We start from the raw sequence: 24,197 nt of genomic DNA, 5'->3' as shown, positions 1-24,197 counted from the left end.
AGGAGAAGCTAAAAAAAAAAAGGTGAGTGTGACACTGGGCTCTTTCAAGAGAGGTACAGATGGTTCTACAGCAGAATCCTGGATATAATTATCACATATGGCATATTTGGACAAATAACATTAAATCTCTAAAGTATTGGATGTCTCATAATTATCACCAATTGATAAGAGTATAGTTTACCATCTGCATTTAAATATCTATACTTCATATATTTCTTAAGGCCAAAACAATACTGAAGAATAAAGGCAGGTTATTGATATTGGTGCCTATGCAATACCTTATTAGGGAGATCCTTCTTTTTCCATATTACAAATTATATTAAACTGCTTAATACATCATATTAAATGTATGTGACAAATATACATTTGAATTCATGAATCCCTTAAACTCATCCTCTGCCCTATCTATATATCTATAATGTACAGGCTATATATCAGATGTGTGAGCCCATGTTCTTCTGCATACATACCTCCTGTGTTTGCAGCCTGAGCAGCCACAACTCAGGGATGATGTCATGTTTTCGAGTACGCAACCTGCAACATCCGGGTCCTGGCTCTGTTGCTCTGTATTGGAAGATGGCGCCCCATTTTTTTTAAAGCAACTTTATTTATAACACATACAGAATAAGTACAGTGACAAACTCAATGCTGTACAATTTAATTAAGGACTTCTGTTCAAAAAATAATTACACTTCCTAATAATTATGTTTTCAAGTCATCCGTAGTGTACAATTAAACATTAATTAATTATAGGAAATAGCAACAAACTAGTTATTGTTGAATATGAAAAACCTTATTTACATAAACTTTAAACCTTGTTCTGATCAATTCATTTGAAGGGCACATGCCATTCACCGTTTTAAAATGTATTTCTTTATTTTTAGGAGGTATTTGAATTTGTTTTAGAAATGATTTTCTAATATCCAATATTCCAGTTTTCCGTAGTTTTTGAGATTATGTGTCAACGTTTACTGTATTTACCAAATATTGCCTTCGACGTTTATTATAACCCCGGAAGTTGTAATTACCCAGTGCAGCCACTACGCCGTCCCCGGGGGCTCGCAGCTCTGTGCTCCTCAGAAGCTAACGTTGGCTAGCAAGCTGTCAAGCTGTCTAGTGGAGAGGCTGGGACAGACGTTTCAGCTTCCCCCTGGCTTGGCCACGCAAAGCTCCGGCCCACAAATTCCCAAGAAAATCTGTCAGAATATACTTTAGATCGCCAGCTGAGATAATGTAATGCTTCACGGGTGTACGCAAAGAGGGACCTCCGCACTTAATCAATTTATATGCACTGAGTCTTGAGTGACGATTGCTCATTGCTAGCTAACTGGCTAGCTAGCTTAGCTAAACCGCCGCAAACCCCCTAGTTTCGTCGGTGTACACTCTCTGGTGTGAACTGAGGCCAGGCAGTTCTTGGCACTGTCGCACCTCCCGTTCCTGTCAACTGGTATTTTGGATATTTGGTAAGTCATACAATGTTTTATCTCAAGCCAGCAACTGTTGAGCATTGGGCAGTTAGCTATCCTAGCCGTGTTAGCATTTAACGCTAGCGATAATATGTTAGCAAGGCCGAGGGCTCTCCTTGCCTTAATATAGCGTTAGCAAACCATGGTGGAGCGAGGCCTGTCAAAGTTAGCTGTGAGGGACAAGGGTCAAGGCCCGCAACTAGGCAAGGCTGTTTGTTTATTTGGGTTGTGGTCTGGACTTGCTATAGAGCTAACTATTCCGTTAATCTAACAGCAAAATCTATCCTCACTGAGCAGGTTCATGTTATGAATGAGCTTACCACAACGTTAGTATTAATGTTGAATTTGTCAAATCTCCTGTAATGGTTTTGTGGTTGTTATCGAGTAACTGGTCAGTCGGTTAGCTATCGTTGGCTTTGCAGGAATGTAACCATAGCTCTAACTAACACTACCCCGACTAGCTAGTATGGTGAAGTGTTGTGCACTGCGAAGGTCAGATAGCTGCCCAATGGTGTATTCAAAATACAATAACTTGCATTACATTATACTTATTACATTTAATGTTAAGCTTGTTCAGGCAGTGGTTTAAGGGCGTTTAAATCTGATCCACACTAACAGTGTTCCGAATATGTAGCCAAAATGTGTACACAGGGCTACTATTTTTAGATTAGAGCAGGGTGCCTGAACCTAACTCTAATATGCTGATCTTTTGCTACAAATGAATGGAACATGTGCTATTTGTTTTAACCCATTATTATCGAATATGGTGTCCTTCTTGGCACTAAACCTGCAGTATGTATATTTTGGGGGAAATTATATACATTATAATTATATATTATTTTTACCTAATAAAGTATACCTTTTGTATAATTACTTAATTAGAAACTGAATAGTACCACAACGTCCTTAAATCATTGGCTACATTAAAAAACACTACATTTCTGTCATGTCTTTTTAAATAGATGTATTTCTTTTAATTTGCGTTACAGGTCTTAAGAGGGACACAATGGGTGCATTTCTGGACAAACCAAAGATGGAAAAATACAATTCTCGTGGTGATGGCAACGACCTGAGATATGGGCTGAGTAGCATGCAGGGTTGGCGGGTAGAGATGGAAGATGCACACACAGCAGTAATTGGTCTGCCCCATGGTCTTGATCCCTGGTCATTCTTTGCTGTTTATGATGGCCACGCTGGCTCTCAGGTGGCCAAGTACTGCTGTGAGCACCTGCTAGAGCACATCACCAGCAACTCAGACTTCCAGAGTGCTCTGCAGGAGGACACCTCTGTGGAGAGCGTGAAGAATGGGATCCGCACAGGATTCCTGCAGATTGATGAACACATGCGAACCATCTCCGAGAAGAAGCATGGTGTGGACCGCAGTGGTTCCACTGCAGTTGGAGTGATGATTGCTCCGAGCCAAATCTACTTTATCAACTGTGGCGACTCACGAGGACTCCTCAGCCGGGGTGGAGCTGTGCACTTCTTCACACAGGATCACAAACCCAGCAACCCTTTGGAGAAGGAAAGGATCCAGAATGCTGGTGGCTCAGTCATGATCCAGCGAGTTAATGGGTCCCTAGCTGTGTCTCGGGCTTTGGGAGACTTCGACTACAAGTGTGTGCATGGAAAAGGCCCGACGGAGCAGCTTGTGTCTCCTGAGCCCGAAGTTTATGCAATAGAGAGATGCGAGGAGGAAGATGAATTCATTATACTTGCTTGTGATGGCATCTGGGATGTCATGGCCAATGAGGAACTGTGTGACTTTGTCAGGTCAAGGCTAGAGGTGACGGATGATCTTGAAAGAGTCAGCAATGAAATTGTTGACACCTGCTTGTACAAGGTATGACATATCTGCAAAACCTACATTGATACTTTGTTACAGACTTGTCTGTTTTGGTATTGTGGTTGATTTACAAGACCTCCATGTTTATTTTGTATTTTTCCACAGGGAAGCCGGGACAATATGAGTGTTGTGTTGATCTGCTTTCCTGGGGCACCAAAGGTATCTCCAGAAGCAGTGAAACGGGAGGCTGAGCTGGATAAATACCTGGAGGGCAGAGTAGAAGGTAAGAGAGAAGAATTATATTTGGTGTTAGTCGACAACGATAGAAGGTGGAAGATTGACATGATAATCCCTTTTCTTTTTGGTATGATTGTTTCAGTGTAAATCCCATGTTTTATTAGTTGTTTACATAAAGTTTTAAACAATGTTAGCCTTATTAACATCTAGGCTGATGGGAAATACATACAGTTTGCTAATGTTCTTATGCCACAGCTGTGTGTAGAACCAGGGAAACATCCAAAAGCCTGTCTGAAATAAAGAAGTTGTTATCTTTTGATTCCTTTATGGTCAAAGAGCATACAGTGGTCAGAAAAAGCGAAAATAGGCAAACACTAGAATGAGTATGTTATTGTAATGTGCTTGAAAATACATAACTGCTCGGGGTTTATAAATATATAATGCATTTTAATTAGATCACACATAACATCTAACATGTTGCATGGGAGAAGTCGGCAAGAGTGAGCTAGATTAAAAACATTATCCAACTGAAAAACCCAGCCTGGTGTTGCCACTCTTTTCCAATGAAAGTAGCTAGCAGCAATAGTTCCTAAAGTCGCTAAATCTAGCAAGAAAGTTGGCAACACTGACGACCCGTACCTTCAGGTCTCCCTCCAAAGCCACTCCCCCAACATTTCCATAATGAACGTAAACGACAAACATGGCTATTGTTAGTACTCACAGCTGTCAAGGTAGCAGCTTGTGGAAGACTCCGGTGACACGCAATGAGTGCACGGTCGGAGTGAGCGCAGGCAGGTAGATAGAATGGAAGGTCGGCCGGAATGAAATGATTGGACGTACTTATTAGTCTTGCGGCAACCACAGATACAGGATTTTTTGTTTTTTTCTTTGCATTATAGTCACGCTGGAAGTTTAAAACATTGAAACACCAATTCAAAGACTTCACATTCAGTCTGTGCGATGACAGGGCCACTGGCATAGCACGTTTTTTTTCTATCCACAGTCAATTACATGTTAATGACATATTTATTTATAGAATGAGAGAGACATATTTTCATGCCATTTCATGAATTAAACTTACATTGTTCAATGTTGACTTGACAACCAGGAAAAATTACTTCTATAAAACCTTCTAGTTTATATTATTCTACTGTAGGTACAGTAGTTGTCCCTTTTAGTGTTACACTACTAAGCCTTTATACTTCCTATCAAGAGGTGAAGTCAAGTTATTTTCATATAGGCTATAAATGCAAATCACAAATTTACCTCAAAGGGCTTTACAATCTATACAGCATACAAGACCCTCTATACTTAGACCATCGATTCAGATGAGGCCCCAAAAAACCTTTCAAACGAGAAAGAGCTTTTAATGTTTACATAGCGGTTACATTAATGTACTAATGTATATAGGCTCTAATCTGCAACCTGTAATCTGCCTTCAGGCTTGCCCGCAATGGCGCCAGCCCCTTGGCTCCCCCCTATGCCCCTGTCCCGCTTTGCGAACAAGACTAGATGAAGAAAACACCTTGTGAAATGCCACGGCATGTGCTAGCCTTGATTCTCACATGCCTACTACCTTGTGAAAATGGCCATGCTGGGTTTAAGTGCAATCAAAATGTTGACATATTAGCGAGTTGGTGGGTGGGAGACAGAGAGCGAGACGGCGATGCTCCCAGGACAGATCAGCCGTTCGCGTTCGAAACCGGAAAAAAAATAAGCGTTAAATTTGTCTCATGTTATTATTGTTATTATCATGTTTTTGTGCACATAGCTATTTTGATAGACCTTTCAATCAGATTTTTTTTTTTTTTGAAACAGTCCTGTACATTCTTGTGAAATAATCCAAATATTTTGTTTTCCAACAGAGATCATCAAAAAGCAGGGGGATGAAGGTGTCCCAGATTTGGTCCATGTTATGCGGACGTTAGCATCTGAGAGCATCCCTAACCTCCCTCCTGGAGGAGAGCTGGCAAGCAAGTGAGTTAGCTTTGTGGTTAGAATGTATGGCAAAGACAAGTTCTTCTTTCTGACAGTGATTGTCAACTAACGTCTAATAATTGTAATTATTTTTTTCCCCCTCCAGGCGAAGTGTTATTGAAGCAGTGTACAACAAACTCAACCCCTACCGAAGTGATGACACAGTAAGTATCCCAACTTGTCTTTCCACTCCCTGTAGGTGTGCTTGACTTGGAGTAGCATGCTTTTTGACGTGTGACCAGAACATTTTAACCAATTTTATGCATGTCATGAGTATTCAACAAGATGTTGCCAAGTCTAATTTAAAACAACGTTACAGACTGATTCAGCGATGACATAGCGACCTGTCTAAGGTGTCTCTTTGCCTTCTGTCCAGTTTATGTGAATCTGAAAAACAGAAAATTGGTAAAAGCCCTATTACTTGTTGTAATACTACATATCTTCTGTATGGCTGACACAAAAAGGCTCGTCCATTCAGATGTCAGCTCACTGGGTCAGCTACGTTTGAATTGTGCCCATTTCATCTGGTCCTTGAGACTGTAAAAATTGGCAATTTGTTTCAGTGTTTCACGTTTGTATAAAGAGGGACTTTTAAAATATGTTCACCCATTAAGATTATTTTGGAAATGAAGGTACCTCCAGAAAGCCCTCAGGTCCCTTGATTTCTTTCGTATTATGTGGTGCAGCCTGAATACATAATGATTTAAATAGGCACAAAGCTTTCCATGGATAAAGTAAAATTAGTTTCTTTGAAATATTTGCAAATGTTTTAAAGTGACTCACAGAAACCTTATACAGTACATTTATTTATTTATTATTAATTATTATTTAAAGTTAGTCATTTCAACTACTTTTTAGCACCATTTGCACTTCCAGTTCTTCTAGGACACATCTTTATCATCTTTGCACATCTGGACTGAATCCACTTATTAGCAGATTTGTTCCAGCTTGGATCAAGAAATACTTTTCTTAAAGTTATTACAAAACTTCCTCATAAAATTTAAATTTGAGGTTTAGCCTGACCACTAAAGGACATAAACATTCTTGTTCTGAATTTGAATGCTGGATGCATAAAGTCGTTTGTCCACATAGTGTCTTTTTTCAATTGTTCCCAATGAGGAGAAAACGCACGGGGCCACATGTGGCTGCCTCAGAAGAAACGCCGGTGTAATCTTTTCTGAGCTCTCCGCTGTGTCTTTCTATCCATATCCTATCCAACAGATTCTCCTTAAGAATTTGTCTGTATTTGGCCCCAGTCATTGTTAGTATTCATGTAGCTGCTGCAAAAAAAAATCTTAACCACTCAGTGTGATTCTGTCAAGAGGACGATGCTTGATAGCACGCAGCATTATGGCTGAAGAGTTCTGTGGTCTTTTCATTAGACCACAACTCTTCTTGCCTTGTGCTGTCAGTCTTCACTTGCCATCTTTTCAAACCAAATACATGCAGCCCTTTGTTGTTTTTAAAAATATATTTTTTTCAAGTTTCTCTAGTGACATCTCTCATCCTCCCTCTCACTTGTTGCTCTGATTGTGTAGTGCCCTGTTGCTCGGTTTGGATTTATCCATCCAGCTCATTTGGTCGAGACCTTCACATAGATAGGTAATGTTTTGCCAAGTATGTGAGATGTGCACTCTTATGAAGACAAAGAAGTAGATCAGTGACAAGAAATGATAATAGCCCATTATAAACTCAGGTAGCACCACAAAATACAGAAGAGGTCGGAGGGCATATGTCTTTAAGGCAGTGGCAATTTATCACATTATTTAGTAAAATTGGAGTGGTATGTTAACTGGCTCATCCTTCGAGCAGAGGTCAGTGTTGTGTTAAAGCACACCCTGTTACTAAAAGTCTTTACAAGAAAGGATGCCAAATGTAGTTATGAACACAATGACTGCATACAGTGGTAGCTGTCAATAGGTAAGCCAAGTTCAATATACTTTTTCTGCTTCTTTGTGTGTAATCTGTGACTAACCTTGGACATTCGGTGGTAGGTATTTTCCATTACCTCTGTGAGGGTACTGGCAATGTCTGAAATAATTACACTTAAACTACAACAACTTCCATTATTATGTCCTTAAATTCAGATGGGTTACTGTCCTTTTTTTGTTTTCTTCTTTAAAAAAGAAAAAAAACTGACTATCAGAGCAGAAGATTCTTTAATGATCATAATATTGTAATGGGAGAAATCTAATTTGACCTTACTGCTTTAATGTCACCTCTGTGTGTTCTGCTTTTTAACAAAACTCTACACATCTCCATCAAGAAGTTACACGTTTGGCAGTTTTGTTTGTTTGTATTAAGAGAACGTTAGTCAGAAGGTGTTATTAATATTATTGACAATTCCTTTTCATAAAAATCACATCAGAAGAGACAAATTATAAAAGGACGTGTAAAGAATGGGTACAATAATAACAACAATATATTTAACTTTGACAAGAAAAATCAACGTAAGTAGGGACTTGTACAGCTCTATCTTTGTTATTAGTAATTTGGTACATAGGATAACAATTAGATTTTTGTGTAAACCAAAATAACTCTACATTTTTAAAGGTAAATAGTAGTTACGAAAACCAAATAGAAAATAGTCTGAATTCAGGATACAAATGTTTTTGTTTGGCACAATGGAGCGAAGTACAAAACTTTACGTGTTTCAACAGCTGCTTAAATTTGTTGATAACCTGTTTGTTTGCATTATTTGTCGACCTTTACTGAAAGTGTAGTGACACAATGCATTGGTAGGTCGGTTGGTTGCAGACAGTTCACTCATTGTAGCCAGTTAATGTCAACATTACATGTAAATATTACTGATCCAAGTCATTTGATATTCAGTATCTGACACAGCCGTCCACTCAAACTACAACCTGAACATAAGATTATATAGAACTTAACTCATACCAAAAAAAGAAGTTTGGCCAAAGATGCTTATATTTATACATATAAGAAATGTTTAAATAGCATCAGAGATATTAAGTGTTGATGAATTATATATCTGGCACCTTCAAATGACCGGTGTAGTTTACTAAATCTAGCACACTTAACTTTTCTGGAGGTATTTGCTCCTAATGCTGGTTCAAAAAGAATATACGTTGATATGATTAAAGTTTAAGTGGGAGAACTCCTCAAATTGCCGTGATGCGATCAGATGGATGATTTTACTCGAGAAGATGTTAAAACTACAAAAACACTTTCATTCATGAGTGTTGGATTTAAGACAATTTGTGTATTTTGTCAATCCAGGTGTCAAAAGTCAAATGTCAAGAGTCACTTGCAACAGAATACCCAAATGCGTTTTCAATGTTGCTACACTGTAATTTTCACTTACATATACAACAAAATGTTTGTGCTGTAGAGCCCAGCTGACGTGTAGGAGAGCAGATTAAAACAGTCAAAGGGTTTTTTCAGGTTTATTTTGGGTTGTACTGATCTATTCAAATATGTCCACATCGGCCCGGATACTGATCCTTAGGATTGGCTATCAAACATTAATGTCAGTGATGTTTCCTGCAGGTAGTGCTAAAATACCACGGCAGTTACAACATTCATGAGAATAATGGCAGTCATTGTGAGTATGTGCCTTAACTCTTGGCATATAGTTACTGCCCTAATCTGTTTACTGTTCCAACCCAGGATGATTGATGAAAAGTTTATGCCTGAACTTGTAGTGAAAGGTCGTTAAGTTTGTGTAAAATAATGAGTCTGAACAAGTCGATACACAGACTTGTCATTCACTACCAAACTTGTATTGAAGTTATTTTGTGTAATAGGCGCTACCTGTTGCAAATTACACAATGTTTGTCAACAAGAGTTTCCAAACATTGCCACGTCCTCGCAAACCTAAAACACCCCAAAACCAGAAATAGAGGAGGCCTTAAATAGATCAGTGACATTTTGTCTGTCTGAAGTAACATTGTCTGCTTTTATCTTTTGGGTTTATTCATTTTGAGTATGTGAACATATAGCTGGCATGTGTCCTGGGGTCTGCTTCTTGAATACATCACAAAGTATTGTCTCATATTTGAAAAGAGTTCAGGCCTTCTATAATGTCAGGATCATCAGCTGCTAGTAAAGTTTATCAGTTAAACAAACCTCAATCTTGTACTTTATCCAAATATTTATGGTTTGAATTATAAACTGTATTCTCTATTTTTCTTTTACCAGTATTATTAGAAACGGAACATTTATATTTTTACAAGATTATGTTATAAAGCTGGATAATGCAGTAGCCTGGTCTAATACATGTTAAAACATGTAAAGAGTTATGCACTCCAGTATAAATGTAAGTCGACGCTCGACCAGTAGATTCCCATTGATGTAGTATAAAATCATTACTACACTTAACTGAACAGTAAGGTCATATTTATTATAGCTGCTTTGAAAAAAAAAAAACCTATTTTACTGTATATTTGAAACCAATAATGTACGATTTCTGTCAGAAGCTTCATACACTACTTGGTGTGCGTAAGTAAACAATGACAAAGGGCAAGGTTGCCTTATACACAGCCAATGAATAATGAGTGTTTTCTATGGCAATGGTATATAGTTGGGTTGTACACTTAACAAGTTAGATAACGCAGCATTCATACAAATATATTCCTTAGTCTCCAGATTATCTGTAAAAGTATTTACTATAGCATCAAATATGTTTGGGGGAAATAATGCTGTTGAATCTCTATCAACTCCTGGATGTTTTTTTTATTCCGTCAGTCTGTGTCATACATGCTTAAACCTGTCCAGCTCTTGATAGAGATCTCATGGATGTAGAGCCAGTCTGAAGGGTTTCTCCTTCCTCTCCTCTCTTATCAAGGACTCTGCGTCCACAGACGACATGTGGTAACACAACCTCCCACCACTAACACAGCATAGAGTTTACAAACCACCACCCTCTCAAGACCCACAGCAGCTCAGCTCAGCAGTCTGTCTCTCCGAGCTTTTGGTTTCTAAGAAGGGAATTTCATGGGAGGAAGAAGAGGAGTTGCATGCACACAAACCTGGAATAGTGCAGCACCAGTCCACTCTGGAGTTCAGGATCCCCACCGTCTTGTCTCCCCCTTTGTGTGTCCCCCCCCCCCCCTAATACTCTCCTCTAAAGTAATCCATAACAAGTGAGTCCCCAAGGTTTTCTTCATTTTTTTGGTAAATAATCAGCTTAAGTAGTAAGATTTTTTTTTTTTTTGTTGTTGCTGTAATTAATTTGATTCACATTTCCTTGTGTGTGTTTGTATATTTCTGTTTTTGTGAAGTGCAATTGTCCTGTACAAACAACCTGTATTTAATGCAGCTTGATTTTAAGTTAAAAAATGAAAGAAATGAAAAAGAGAACCTTTTATGCACTATCTGCCTTTTCCTGCTCTTCTGGAATTGTAACAAATGTCTATTCAGTGAATATTACTGCTTGTCCTCCAGGCACAATGTCTCTGCGCTTTTACTTTCCTTTTTCTTTCCTTTTTTTTTTTTTCAGTTAGTCTAGGCTCCTTTTTAAGAAACGGGTAAATTGTATAGTTGACAGCACAGTAAGCTTTCTATATCAAACCATTTAAATCCTAATTATTTTCCCCCTGTGCTTTTTTATTGTATTTTATTTTTGTAAGTGGTTTTCTGTACATGCTCAAATAATAATGGCAAAGTGTTTCTGAAGTCGTTTTGGAAATTTTGAAGTGAAAAATAATCTTTTTTTTTTTTTTTTTTTTTTTTTCATTTCTTCGTGGCATCTGATGAAAAAAGACCCCTGTTAACACATTTGTCTGTGCGAATAGATACTTGCAAGTGTGCGTGGGTGCTTGTGTGTATGTATGTGCGCACATGTGTCAGTGTAAAGGCAGATCTGTATGTGCAACTCTAATTTAAATGACCTATGGTGGTTCAGACGGACCAGGCTGGAGTTTAAGGGAATTGCTCTCCCAATGCTTACCCATTGTCTGCCCTTTCTTCAGCCAGTGTCCCATATCAACCCAACATAGGCTTTCACTACTTCTTATTCCAAAAAACTTTGGATAACAGAGTTTACATGCTGTTACGCTATTTGAACAACTTCAAGCTATATATCAGAACCATACAGTAACCTGAGATGACACAAGTAGTTCAATTTACCCATGGTGTATAACGCATTGCAGCTAGTCCAGTCTAGACTAGTTTACACATCTATTGTGTCATATTTAAATATCAGTCAGCATACATTGTTACCAGTGCCCACTGTGGGTGCCATATTATTTTATATCACTTGTTTCAGCTTTATGACAGCCTATGCCAAGTTTCTTTTTCATGAGATTCAGTTTTTGTATGTGGTACAGATAGATTTTTAGCTTCTACCGTCAACATCTGATAATTTGACTCTATGTGAACAGTTTAAGCACTGACTATTTTAGAGAAAATCACACATTACCAGTCTGATGATAGGACAAACTTACAAGGCTATTTTTATTCTTCACATGGTCTTTAGTTTGACATTCAAACCAAGAACAAATCTGCTAACTGCGATGAGTTCTCATGGTTGTACAGCACCTTTTTATCCCCACAGAGTTTGCTCTGCCTAAAACTCTCCCCCACAGCACCACAAGCCAGAGCACAATACAGGTTGCTGCTATAACGATGATCTGTGGGTTGGTTTTATTCTTCGCTTGGTTAATTTCCCCCTCTGAAAAGATGAGTAGTCACTGACTAAATCTGAACACACACACACACACACACACACACACACACACACACACACACACACACACACAAAGAGTAGTTATATTTCTTGAAGAGATGGTTTTATTTCAGTTTTTTTTCTGCCATTTTCTTTTGTCTAAATTGCATTGTGGAAATTTATGTATGTATATATTTTTGACTTAAACTTTCAAGGAATAAATCATGTCGCTTGAGTTAGTTTTTTGCCATGGACAAAATGTGATTCTGGTTTGTCTTGGGATGGTTAGTTGAATATTTGTTAGTTTTAACAAACAAAGTTTTCCCTCTAATCACTTTGGTGTCCCTCTGATAAACTGAGGGTTTGAACTGTCATTTATATAATACACTATGTACTAAATGTGTAACTCTTCATTTATCAAAATGACAATCCTAACTATTTCACCGCATTTAGGTTCGTGGTGGTAGCACATTATTAAATCTTTAACAAAACAGACTTTAATCCTCAATTTAGCTGCTTTCTAATTTGCTTTTGTGGCAAAAAGGCCAAAGACACTCAAATTTTGTAATTACGAAATTTATATCACAAGAAGTAACGATATAAAGTAGAACCAAGCTGTAACCCTGTAAAAGATGTTCATGTTGAGCTTTTAGAGAGTGATGTTAACTTTATTTTTAAGATTTCCATTTACGGTTAGTTAGCTTTTAAAGGTACTCTGTGGAAGCATTTTCGTAAGAAGTGTTGAATGTAAACCTGTTTACAGTGGAAACTCGAATAGTGTACCTTTAAACGGTAGAGAAATGACATGAATAACAACAGTCATAACTCAGTGGATTTCTTTGTGTTTTGCATGATTTACTCAATATCCCCCCCCCCCCCCCCCCCCCAAAAAAAAATGAAGCAAAAAACAAATTCAACAAAAAAAAAACAGAACAGTAAAAATAAGTTTTTGTCTTTTGGTTTAAAATGTACAGTATTGTATTTCTACCACACTACTTACCAATACCTACTGTGCTCACATCATGTACAAATAAAAACTCTACAGTTTATTCAGTATGCTTGAGAAAAAGCTTAATGTGTATGAAATGCCTTTTTGTATTTAGATGAGCAGTTGCTTGTATTTGTTAAGTGAGTGCACTAAATGTCTCTCTTGTCAAACAGTTGTCAGCACCCAGCTGCTTATTGCAAACCTGGTAGGTGTTGTTGACTCTTAAAGCAACATTTCATGCAATTTTTCTTCACGCTTAATAAGGAACAAACGATATTTCTTTTCATCTCGAGGCCATCGATTCCCCCCTCGACTGTCCTGCATTGCCCTAGAGATTTATTATTCAGGATGTGGCCCCTAAATGATGATATTACCTTTTTCTATAACAAACCACAGAATGACAAAAGTAGACATAAGCTTTTTAATATTCACCATTGCTGTAGCTGAAATGTTAGCAGATGTTGACAGTGGCTTGGCTGTGATTTAGCACATCTGGGCGTTTTGTTGAAATCATGTAAAATGTCCATCACCCTGTTAGTCCCCCCCCCCCCCCCGTTCCCAAAAAACAAAAACGAAATCCTAAACGTCTATTCTCCTTGTTTGAATTTTTCTTGAACTGAAATACCTCATAACATTTATAGGAAGTGTTTTTGTCTCGTGTCGTGTAGATCCAAACTGTTCATAAAGCATTTCACAGGAGATGGAGACTTTATTGAAAACCGTTTTTATTCTATGTTTTGTGGTTCTTCTTTAGAGTTTATGATTTTAACACTGATCCATTTGAGCGGGAGAAGCCTGTGCTCATGTACAGTATTTGACTGAATTGTGCTGATGTTAACAAAACAAGTAATGATTTAAATGGCTACTGCAAATGACAACTTATTTTAGTAACTAGTAACACTATTGGCCTTGTCGTATAAGCTACCCCCCCCCCCCCTCCGCCTCCTGCTAAAACAATGCCCTCAAATTCTCACCTGTCTACTTGTGTGATGCTCACTTAGCTCAAATCTAGAATTGTATCGAGAGTTCAGGGTTTTAGAAATGTGAGAAGTGACTAAATGACAGAAGTCATGTGCACTGATCATCTGTATAGTCGGCTTTCTTTTGTTTTTTTTAGAATATTGTTATTGTAGAAAAAAAAAAGATTATAAAGCTATTTACAGAGTTACCTTTGGTTGCCTGGAATGCATCCTGTATATTCTTGTACGGAGGACTACCTGGCAGACGTTGAAGAGATTTAAAATGCTCGCGCCCTCTTGTACATATTGATGTACCTCGGTTGTGGCGTTTACTGTGTGACCCTTAGCAGTTGTGGTTTATTTGTCCCCTCACAGGGCGACCTGAGCCTCACTTTGCTGACCTTTTTCAGCTCATAAATAAGCTCACCGATTTGCCTTACCTAATCTCATGTTGCCCCCCTAAAGTACTTGTTCAACAAAACACTATGAGGAGGAGTAATGCTGCTGACATTACACTCGTATAGACTCAAAACTGTCCCCATGTTAGAGTTTGTAAGCTATCAACAAAGTGACTTTGTCGTGGTTGTCACATGGTACACCTTTTCAACCATCGCTGGTTTGTATACTATTCTTTCCCCATGTTACCTTATTAAATCTCAGTCTTTAAAGCTTATTTAATTTTTCACTGCATATGATGTCATACTTTGAACTAATGCAAGTGTTTTGACATGGTAACCTCGTAGGCATTCAAAATGTGCATACATACATTCATGTCTGCTATATTTATGATTACGTTCAAGAATAGCTTTAGAGTGCTGTAGATAAGTATTGTCAATGTTGATTCAAATGTTTCTCAGAGGCCTCCGAGTGATTTTACAAAGTTCAATAACTGTATATTTTGTATTATGTTATAGCTCCAAAGGAATGGCAGAAAAAAAAAGAAAATGTTTAAAAAAGCTTTGTTCCCTGAACTAAATTGTACTATTTGTGTTGTCGATTGAACAAATTGCATTCCTTGCTTGTGAATTGATGCATTTCTCTCCCTGCTCCTTACATTTTCTCCCCTTCTTTCCCTCCTTTCTTTCATTTTTTAGCCTTTGAAGTTTGAATAAAATTTCTAGTTTGCAGAATGTATTACTAAATAAATGGGTTGTCATCTTGTACCTCTCATTTCATCACTTTTTTATCTGTTGCACAAGTCAAACGTTCTTCGATTGTAAAGAAAGACATGATTACAGTTTTCACAGAGAAAACTACATTATTTTTCTAAAACGTACAAAGTGTGTCTACTATTAACAAAAAGTGCTGAACGAAGGATTGTTAATATCAGTTATATAATATCATCCGTTGGAAAATGAACTTGCTTTGCACCATGTTGTCACTTGAAAATGCATTACAGTAAGTTTAAGACTCGTGCAGAAGTAGTGTGTAGGACTTCTGCATAGTGACACTAACTAGTTACACAGTATGCTAAACAGCACAGGCTTCTTCTTTTACAGTACTGTAAATTACTAGCAGTCATGTTAGCACCAGTTTATTCCTCTCTTGTATTACAACTGCAGTTAAGTCATAGCGCTAAGAATAGTATCTTCCAACAAAATAAATTCCTGGCAAGTTCCTTTAACAATACTAGCTGTTCTGAAAGGTATCCTCAGAAATCCTAAAGGGGAACATCACCTCAATAAAGAATTCCAAATTATTATTTCCGTGGCCCGGGAAAGTTTAATCAATATTTGTGAACATGAGCTCTTCTCTCTCAAAGCCAGACATCAGAGAAGAAAGTCTCAGACTTGTGATGTCATCCCGATGAATGGGAGACTGAAAACTGTTCTTTCTTTTTTATACCCAAATGATATTTATTCTAATAGAAAATGTACTCATACTCTGAAAAATGACCTCGTAGTTTCCCTTTAAAGACTTGTCTAACATCTGAATAAAATAATATTCTGTCCACGGCACGATACAAGACTTGTAACCTGTTTCTTTCCCATATTCGCACATTTTTTATACAATATAATGCATTAAAATTTGAGCAACGACAGATGTCGCAGCTTGAGAAATGGGTTAAAAAATATTTTGTATCTTGCAGTGTATAGAATATTTTTCTCATCCAGATGTCAGATGCTTCAGAACAGCTGTAAGGGTTATTAAATGAACTTCTGTTTTTCCAAACATTGCCGTGTAATTATTACTTGGGAAAAGGTAATAGTAAAACATGAGAGGGCCTCTCCTCATGTTACACTTTCAGTGTCAGTGCTTCACTTTGTGTATAAAAATGAACAAACACTTCATCGCTGTGTGTCTCTGAGCCCCATGAGCTTTTTCTAAAGCACAGTGGTGTTGTTGACTTGTCTGGATTTCAGCATCGTGTTTGTCTCCCTGCCTTTTCTGTCAGAGTGTGGTGAGTGCATGTCAGGGGCTTGAGCTCAGAGGATGGGTCATGGCGGTCCACGGCCACCGGGATTAAGAACCGTGGGAGGGATTACTTCAAATGTCAACATAATGTCATGAGCTGTGTTAGAAGGTCAAACGTTCAAACGGTGCTCAGTGGCGAGCAGTTAATAGATCAGGTACAATTTGGATTGTTGTGGCTCCTGTGAGGAATTGACTGGCATGCTAAAACAAGCTATTTTTGGAGATGTTTTTGTGTATTCTTCAAAGATACTGAAGCGAGGTTAGACGTATTATGCCGTTTGGAGTTTGTTTTGCTCCTTCAGCAGCAGTAAGTATTGCTATATGTATATTTTACAGATTACTTTTTCTCATAGATCTGTTATTAGATATGAAACAAAATGTCTCCCAGCTCACTCTTTTTACTCGATGTCTGACTGATCGATGCTAAAACAGAATCCTAATCAGGCAGCCAGTAAGCCAGAGGGGGGCAGTGTTAATAGCTGAGACTGCTTAGAAACACCAGCTGTAGCGTTCACACTCAAACAAACAGTCCTCTTAAAGTTAATTGATGGTTAACAGTCATTTCCATCAAACAGTGTTTATTTATCAAGTAGATGTTGATGACAGCTTGCATGAAATAACGGCATTTAACACTAAATCATAACAATCTGAATATTACAGCATGTTAATGGTCATTGCCTCTGTGGTGTTGCACTTTTAGCCTCTTAGTATTAAATATCCCCTCTGTTGCTTTGGGAACATTGTCCTATATTTTTTATGAATTGAAAAAAAGCAGGTTTGTCACCACTAAATTGAGAATAAATCATAACTCTAATCTAAAACAAGCTTGTTTTTTTTTAAGCACGAACATCCCTATTGGAGCCATTTGCATGTTGGATCTGCACAAAATGTGACTCATTAGATCCCGGCCACCTGTGCACCCCTAATGAATCATGCTGCCCTTATATTCCCCCACATAAAAAAACAAAAACAAAAAAGCGTCCACGTCGGCAGAGGCCATCATCAAATGGAGCTGGCTCGTCATCTGCCTGCCATTGTTTAGCGCATGTCATGCTCTGCTTCTCATGGCGGAAAAACCCATTTGAGCTTGACTAATGCAGCCATGCAGACGCAGCAGTAAGAGGTGGGGGTGGCAGGGCACACCGTATACTCTGCGTGGATGGTCTCTGCACTGAGGTCACTGAGCTCCACATTTGCTAATTTGCTTTGGAGTGCACTAGGAGCCAGATTGTTCAGGGTTGCTCTGTAAATAGGAGGGACATTATATTTTGATTGAGTTAAGCACAGGAGAGCAAATGAAGGGATGTCTTTGACTTAGCTCTATAAAGATCAAATCCAACATTTGCTCTGCTCTCTATATAGCTTCTTCTTCTTCTTCTTCTTCTTCTTCTTCTTCTTCTTCCCCCACCCGCCATGCTTTCCTTCTCCATTTCCTCTTTCAGTGAGTGTTCTTGTTGCCCGAGGTCAGTTTGTCACAGAGAACACAAGCTTTTCTCACTTGGTTGCAGCGATTCCATGATTGGTGTGTACAAACAAGCATATCAAGCAGAGATGACATGTAACCTCCCTCCCCCCTCACGCCCTTCTCTCTCCTACAGACATGTCCTTCCTGCTCTCTCTCTTTCTCTCTGTCTCTCACTTACACTTGGTGGGAGTGAGCGTCCCTTCGCATGAGGTGTGTTGCACAAGCTGCTGCCCTGGGAATCCTGGGCCAGCTCATTATCCTGCACCACTGAGACACAGCTCACTGTGAATTAGGACATCAAACGATGCGGACTTGTTAGAGAGCCTTAGATAAACTCATTAGCATCAGCACCTTTCCTTGTTACAGCCTGTATCAGCGTTCGCTCCCACCACGTTGTGTCCTGTCATTCCTCCGCACTGACTGGGAGATTTAGGATTAATGTCAGCCCTAGCCAGCAGGTCAGCCCTGTTGTGGTTCTGATTGATCCATGGTGGCGGGAAGCTGTGGAATTTGTTGACAGCTGCTCACTATCTCCACCGCTCTTATCCATATTTATTGTGTGGCAGGGGAAAAAAACTGTCTCAGAATAACTCGTCTGGCAAGTGACTAGTTGTGTGTCACAGCCGCAAGGGATGGACAAAATAACTGAAACCCCTTTTAATGCAACATGATGGTTTATAGTAAAGCCATTAAATTGATTCTCATGATGTTTTTTTGTTTATTTTTGTTTATTCATTTTTTAATTAAACTTGATAGTCTTTAAAAAATATATATTTTTAAGTGATACAAATATTAAAATATACTTAAAGTACTAAAAGTAAAAGTACTCATAATGGCTCATTTTAGAATCATTTATTTTATTTTATTGTTTAATAATTAGTGGTGCCTTCCTGTGTTCATCACTTTAATGTTGCAGCAGGTAAAGGACAAGCTTTAAAAAAAATTTTTTACTCTATACGTCTCAGTAGAATGTCATTTTCACAAGGGAACAATAAAGTTTTATCTTAACCAATAATACATCATAATGTATTTGTTTATTGTAGTTTTTATTATGAATCTGTATCTACAAAGAAAGAAATGTAGTGTAGTAAAAAGTACAACATTTCTCTCTAAATTGTATGGAAGTAGAAGTATAAAATAGCAGAAAAGGGACCTCAAAATGATACTTATGTACTTGAATAAATGTATTTAGTTACATTCTGCCTCTGCCTATATTAAATGTTGCATAATGTGTTCGGTGGCTCTGAAGGAGTCTGAAAAGAAGATCCCTCATGGTGGTTATGATAGTCCAACAGAAGAGGCTGATCCAGTAGCATTTTACATATTCTAGAAACCAATGTTTTTAATCCTCTCCTAGAAATTACGTTTTTTTATGTTACTAAATAGTATTCTAAATTAGGTTGTGCTTGTAAATGTAATCGCTGCATGGGATTATGTTCACAGGCAATATCATTTTTAAATGAATGAAGTGCTACAGGGTGGGTTTGCAACCTGAGCCCTTTGTGTGCTTAGGTTTAGACTTTGTTCAGGGAAGGATTGTGTCTGTGATAAATGTTGATAATCATGTTGTCATTATGATTTACACCTGCAATCCTGCTTCATCACTTGCACACAACAAAATGATGTTATGTGGCCAGAGGAAAGTCTTATGAAACTTGGCCGTACTGCATTAGGAAAGCAGAGCAATAGATGCTTAGCAACACTGTCTAAAAAACACTTGTTGTGAAAATGTTGTATTTTCTAAACCAGATCACAAAGTGCAGCCTCAACAATGGTCATTGAGGTCCCAACAAAACCTGCAGAATTCACTGCTAGTCTGTAGACGCAGATGCAATTCAGTTTGGTCTGTAAGACATAGGTTAAATATGCACTTTATGATTATTTCTCGATGGTTAAGCTCTGCTAAAGGCGCGCACAGTGTTTGTTAAGTACCTTTGTTGCTGTCTTCTGTCGATCCATATCAGCAATTTTCTTCATTACTCCGTTTGTCTAACACCAACTATTGTGCTTTACTGTGAAAATGTATTGATGTGACTGCTAGCAAATAGTTTTTCTTTTGTACCTGCACAGCCTTTTCTGGTTTCCAGCGTGCTCTCTTGTCTGTCATTAAACTGTGCTGAGATGGAAACTGTCTGTAGGCGTCTTGTACTCATGACGTCTTCAGTTGACCCTAAAAATAAATAAGTAAATCCTAATGTCACAAATCAAGTCAATTTTAAAGTTTTTCTCAATGGCTTTGTATCGCCTTTTTTCAAAATAGAAAGCTCAAATCTCTGTAGAAGTTTTTTGTTCACAACAGATTTTAATTTCTCATTCATTGCACGTGTTTTGGCTCGTGTGCAAAAGAGTACAATTGTCAACAATTTTCACAAAAACCACTGATGAGTTGATTCTCAGTAAAGTTGTCAAACTCTTCACTATTTCTAAACAGTCTTTCATTGTTTGAGCCATCACATTCAAAATGATCCATTCAATTATCAAAATCTGTCAGACATACATGTATACTTAATATCTATGACACGGTGTACTTTGAGGAAGTACAATGTGGTGTTCTTTACTGAACTACCACAGTGGTTTCACTGTTGCAGGGTTCTTTGTTTTGTTTTTGGCATGAATGTCATTTCATGGCAACATTTTCTATTCAGTGTCTTGACATGTTGACTGTTGTCTTGATCTGTTTACCGTACATGTAACGCACAGTTACACAAACACATTTACTGTAAATATACAAATGTGAACATCCTTTTTCTACAGTATTGTACAGTATTGACATTTCCCAGTAAACTTGTACCTACTGTTGAAATGGGAATCTAATAAAGCTCTGCGTTGCACACAATACCATTCAGCTAGACAAAACTGACATTCTTCTATAGCACCGTAAGGAGTCAGGGTCAACAAAAAAGTAGAACAAAACAGAGATTTTTGTACAAGAAAAATTCAAGACAAGGTGAAAAAACATTGTGAGCAGTACAGCTCACACGCTCACACTTTTCATTTCAGTGGCTTTGGCCAATTTACTGACACAAAAACAATTTTGTGAAGCATGAATGAAATGTTTTGAGTGAGTTACTACCTTTTGCAGACATGCAATAGAGTTGTGTTGAAACAGTTGTGACGATTGCACTTATAGTTTAGAGAATGTTAAGACTGTTTTAAAAAATGTGCCTAAGGTATTGTATTTATATAGCCCAATATTACAAATCACAATCGATCAAAACCCCCTAAACCCCTTTAACGGGGGAGAAAAAAGGAAGAACCCTTTGTAAGAGCAACTGAAGAGGGATCCCTCTCCCTGGAGGGACGGACAGACGTGCAATAGATGTCGTGTTTACAGAATAGACCACAAGGTGTTGTTGGTCTCCTTTTTTTCTCTTCTACGTGCTGTCTGACATCTGGTAGCATGCAGCCTGTGGGTGATTGAGTTATTCCTCCTGCATGCCGTCACTTCACTTCATCTGTATCTTTTAACTTCATCTACATCCTGCTCTTCTCCTCCCCAGGACCCAGACATCCTCCTCTTCCGTGGTTTCAGCTAAAACAAGAACTAATCAGAGGATGTCGAGCAAGCATTTGTTGCCTCATTTAATTGTCCACCATAATGAAGTATCTCCTCCCACTTCATCATTTATTTAATGTAGTTTTCATCCATGTACACATCTGATATGCACCAACCCGTCATTCAACATTTGATCTCCATGTAGTTTGACCCATTTTAAAATTAACTTATCCACATCTGTCTCGGCCATTATGACATCATTCCAAACCCAGTCATCCATCATGCAGCGTAGTTTATCTGATCATACTAATGATAGATTATGAAAGTCAAGTTTGATTGGAGAAAAACTTTTAGCCAGATAGACCAATCAATCACAGCAGTATGTGATTCTCAAATGAAATGTGGCTGTAAAAGAACAAGTATGCTTATATACATATATTTATCATCACACTACCCATTGGTTTCCTGCAAAGCTGACATTAGAGTTATTAAATATTGTGTTATCAGAGGATGTAAAGACAAGAGAGGACAGTGCAGAGGCCTCAGTCTCAGAGGCAGCTGAGCAGTATGAACCTGTGAAATTCCCCACAACTAATTATGATATAAGACAGAATCATCATGCTGAGCTAGAATTAGGGAAACAACACCTGCATTGAAAGTTTTGCCCCATAGGATACTCCAACAGCATTTGTTTTATTCCATATTCTGCATTTATACTTTATCGTCATCTTTCTTTGCTAGAAAATGTGAATTACAATAACTTATCTCTAATTGAGTGAAGCATTATCATTAATCACACTTCAAATGATCCACAAAAGATTTAATAAGTTAAAATTAAAATAATTCCAGAGTATGGAGGTGCACAGGTGGCTTTTCATTTGTCTCTTTGTAGTTCTTACATTTTACTCTATCATGGCATTAAGCGTTTGGTGTATCTCCATAGGAGACTCATCTGTCTTCACCAGTTTCCTTTGTTTCTGATTCTGATTGTGTACATTTCCATGCCTTTACAACATACACCAGAAGCAGTAAATCCCATCAGCCAGTAAATGCAGCTGTAACTAATATTCGGTTTGACTCTCCACAGCTGCCGCATTAACTATTGCAGCTTTGTTTGCCACTTTTGAAAACCCCTTGCTGTACCTCTCCTCTCAGTGACAGTGTATCCTCTCCAGGTGTATGCATTTCTGAGGTATTTTAAAAACAATTGAACCACATTGTACTGTATGTTATCCGGCAGTTAGCAAAGCTTTGAGCTTACTTTTTCCAAAGCCCTCCATTCATGCTGTCGGTATGTTTGACTCGAGGAATCAAGTGGGTTGTGCTGCTCCTCAGTTTTTCTTGGTCCAAGTAGCGCTTTTGTCACTTACTCACCTCACGACTCTTCACTGAACAGTCTGCGGTAAACAATGGTGCTGAGCTAAGTGGCTGATTCTAAGGATGAATCTCCCAAAGGAACAGGTACTTTTTTATTCCTGCTGTATGACCACAGATTAATACACAGCCTGCGGATCAGCATTTAAGTCTAACATTTAACTCTGTACTGTACTGTATATCTGAAGGAACATCTAAAGTGTCTTGAGTGACTTAACATTGTTCTTTGTTAAATTTATGTCTGCCAATAAAACCTTGAACACAGCTGTCACTCTTTTGTTTGTGGTGTTCTGTGAAAGCCATTGTGTTGCCGTGTGTTTCAGGTCAACAGCGTATTAAGACAAATCCAAGATGTTAGGTGCCTTCAGTGTCTTCGTTATTATCTACCATTATGTTTTTCTTCCTACTTTATTGAAATACAGTCATTCTTATACAACACATTGCAATTAGCGTACACTAAATTGAGCAGAATACAAGAACAGACGAGGTCAGAAACTGAGCAGTTTATCTACAGCGCTTCAGTTTTCTGAATGAATATAAAGTACATGCATGTTTTATTGTGTACTTACATGTGTATGTATCTGAGTGATTGAATGATCATTTCTGCTGCTGTTGTCGCTACATCTATTTAGTTTTGGTTTTAAAAGTTTCAATATTTTTGTCATGGTTTTGCCCTTGTTGAATTCTAGTTCCTCAATTTTGTTTTAACATATATTATAAAATTTCATTATTTAATTGAAGTACATACAGTGTATTTAGTGAGATCAGGCTCCGGTCAAGCACTTGATACCAGAAAATCTCTTTTTTGTTACAAAAGAACAAAAAGTAATCCCACTGCTTACTATGAAAATATTAAATAACGCAGACACATCTATGTCATTTTCAGCAGTTCTCTCTGAATGGTAAGGTTGTAGTTTCTTACCTCTGATCTATTTAGCCTTGTAATGTGAAGTTGTATTAAGTGTACCATTCATTTAGTATGAAATGAATTTCCACTTTTCTCCTCTTCTGCATCATGTCATGCTTACAGGTTCTGTCGTAAGTACACAAAGAGTTTGATTTAGTAGAAAGAATTTGCTATTGAACTTGCCTTTCGGCAGACGTGAAGCTCAATATAATAGTTTCAATTCAACGTCTCTTTTGATGATTACTTTCATTTTTAGCACAAAAGCAGATATTGTATATGTGTATGTTGTATAAACCTATCGGGCTTATTTAACTTCAGTGTGAAATGTGTGCTTCTTTTGTGAATGACATTCATCCACATTTGCATTTACAATACAGACACTGCTGTGGGAAAATATAAATATATGTTTAAATCAAATCAAAGTGCTGCACAATTCATTAGGTAAGGTCGAGGAAGAAACCTGATATCTGCCTGATTTTAAATTCTATCTTTATGTTTT

General features: G+C 37.9%; 1 protein-coding gene across 2 annotated transcripts; it reads left to right on the top strand.

The window, feature by feature from the left end:
• Positions 1-1,022: 1,022 nt before the first annotated feature.
• ppm1aa (protein phosphatase, Mg2+/Mn2+ dependent, 1Aa) lies at positions 1,023-23,062 on the top strand. Of its 2 annotated transcripts, none has more exons than XM_029459914.1 (6): positions 1,023-1,463; positions 2,456-3,309; positions 3,418-3,535; positions 5,355-5,466; positions 5,573-5,630; positions 21,422-23,062. In XM_029459914.1, exons 2-6 carry the CDS (start codon positions 2,473-2,475, stop codon positions 21,455-21,457), a joined length of 1,161 nt encoding a protein of 386 aa, XP_029315774.1. In that variant the 5' UTR covers positions 1,023-1,463; positions 2,456-2,472; the 3' UTR covers positions 21,458-23,062. The 2 variants fall into 2 exon arrangements, with proteins under 2 accessions (XP_029315774.1, XP_029315775.1); XM_029459915.1 differs by lacking the exon at positions 21,422-23,062 and adding an exon at positions 10,274-15,204 and having other exon boundaries at positions 1,024-1,463.
• The last annotated feature ends 1,135 nt before the right edge of the window (positions 23,063-24,197 follow it).

This window comes from Cottoperca gobio, chromosome 22 (genome assembly GCF_900634415.1).
Source record: "Cottoperca gobio chromosome 22, fCotGob3.1, whole genome shotgun sequence".
Lineage (NCBI taxonomy): Eukaryota > Metazoa > Chordata > Actinopteri > Perciformes > Bovichtidae > Cottoperca > Cottoperca gobio.
The sequence above is the reverse complement of the archived record's forward strand: the minus strand, read 5'-3'. Positions and strand labels throughout refer to the sequence as shown.

What these genes read in the sequence shown, in the direction of transcription:
- ppm1aa (XM_029459914.1), top strand. Translation starts at nt 2,473, where the DNA reads ATGGGTGCATTTCTGGACAAACCAAAGATGGAAAAATACAATTCTCGT. An exon ending in CCTGGAGGGCAGAGTAGAAG is followed by an intron (nt 3,536 to 5,354) that starts GTAAGAGAGAAG and finishes GTTTTCCAACAG; the next exon opens with AGATCATCAAAAAGCAGGGG. An exon ending in GGAGGAGAGCTGGCAAGCAA is followed by an intron (nt 5,467 to 5,572) that starts GTGAGTTAGCTT and finishes TTCCCCCTCCAG; the next exon opens with GCGAAGTGTTATTGAAGCAG.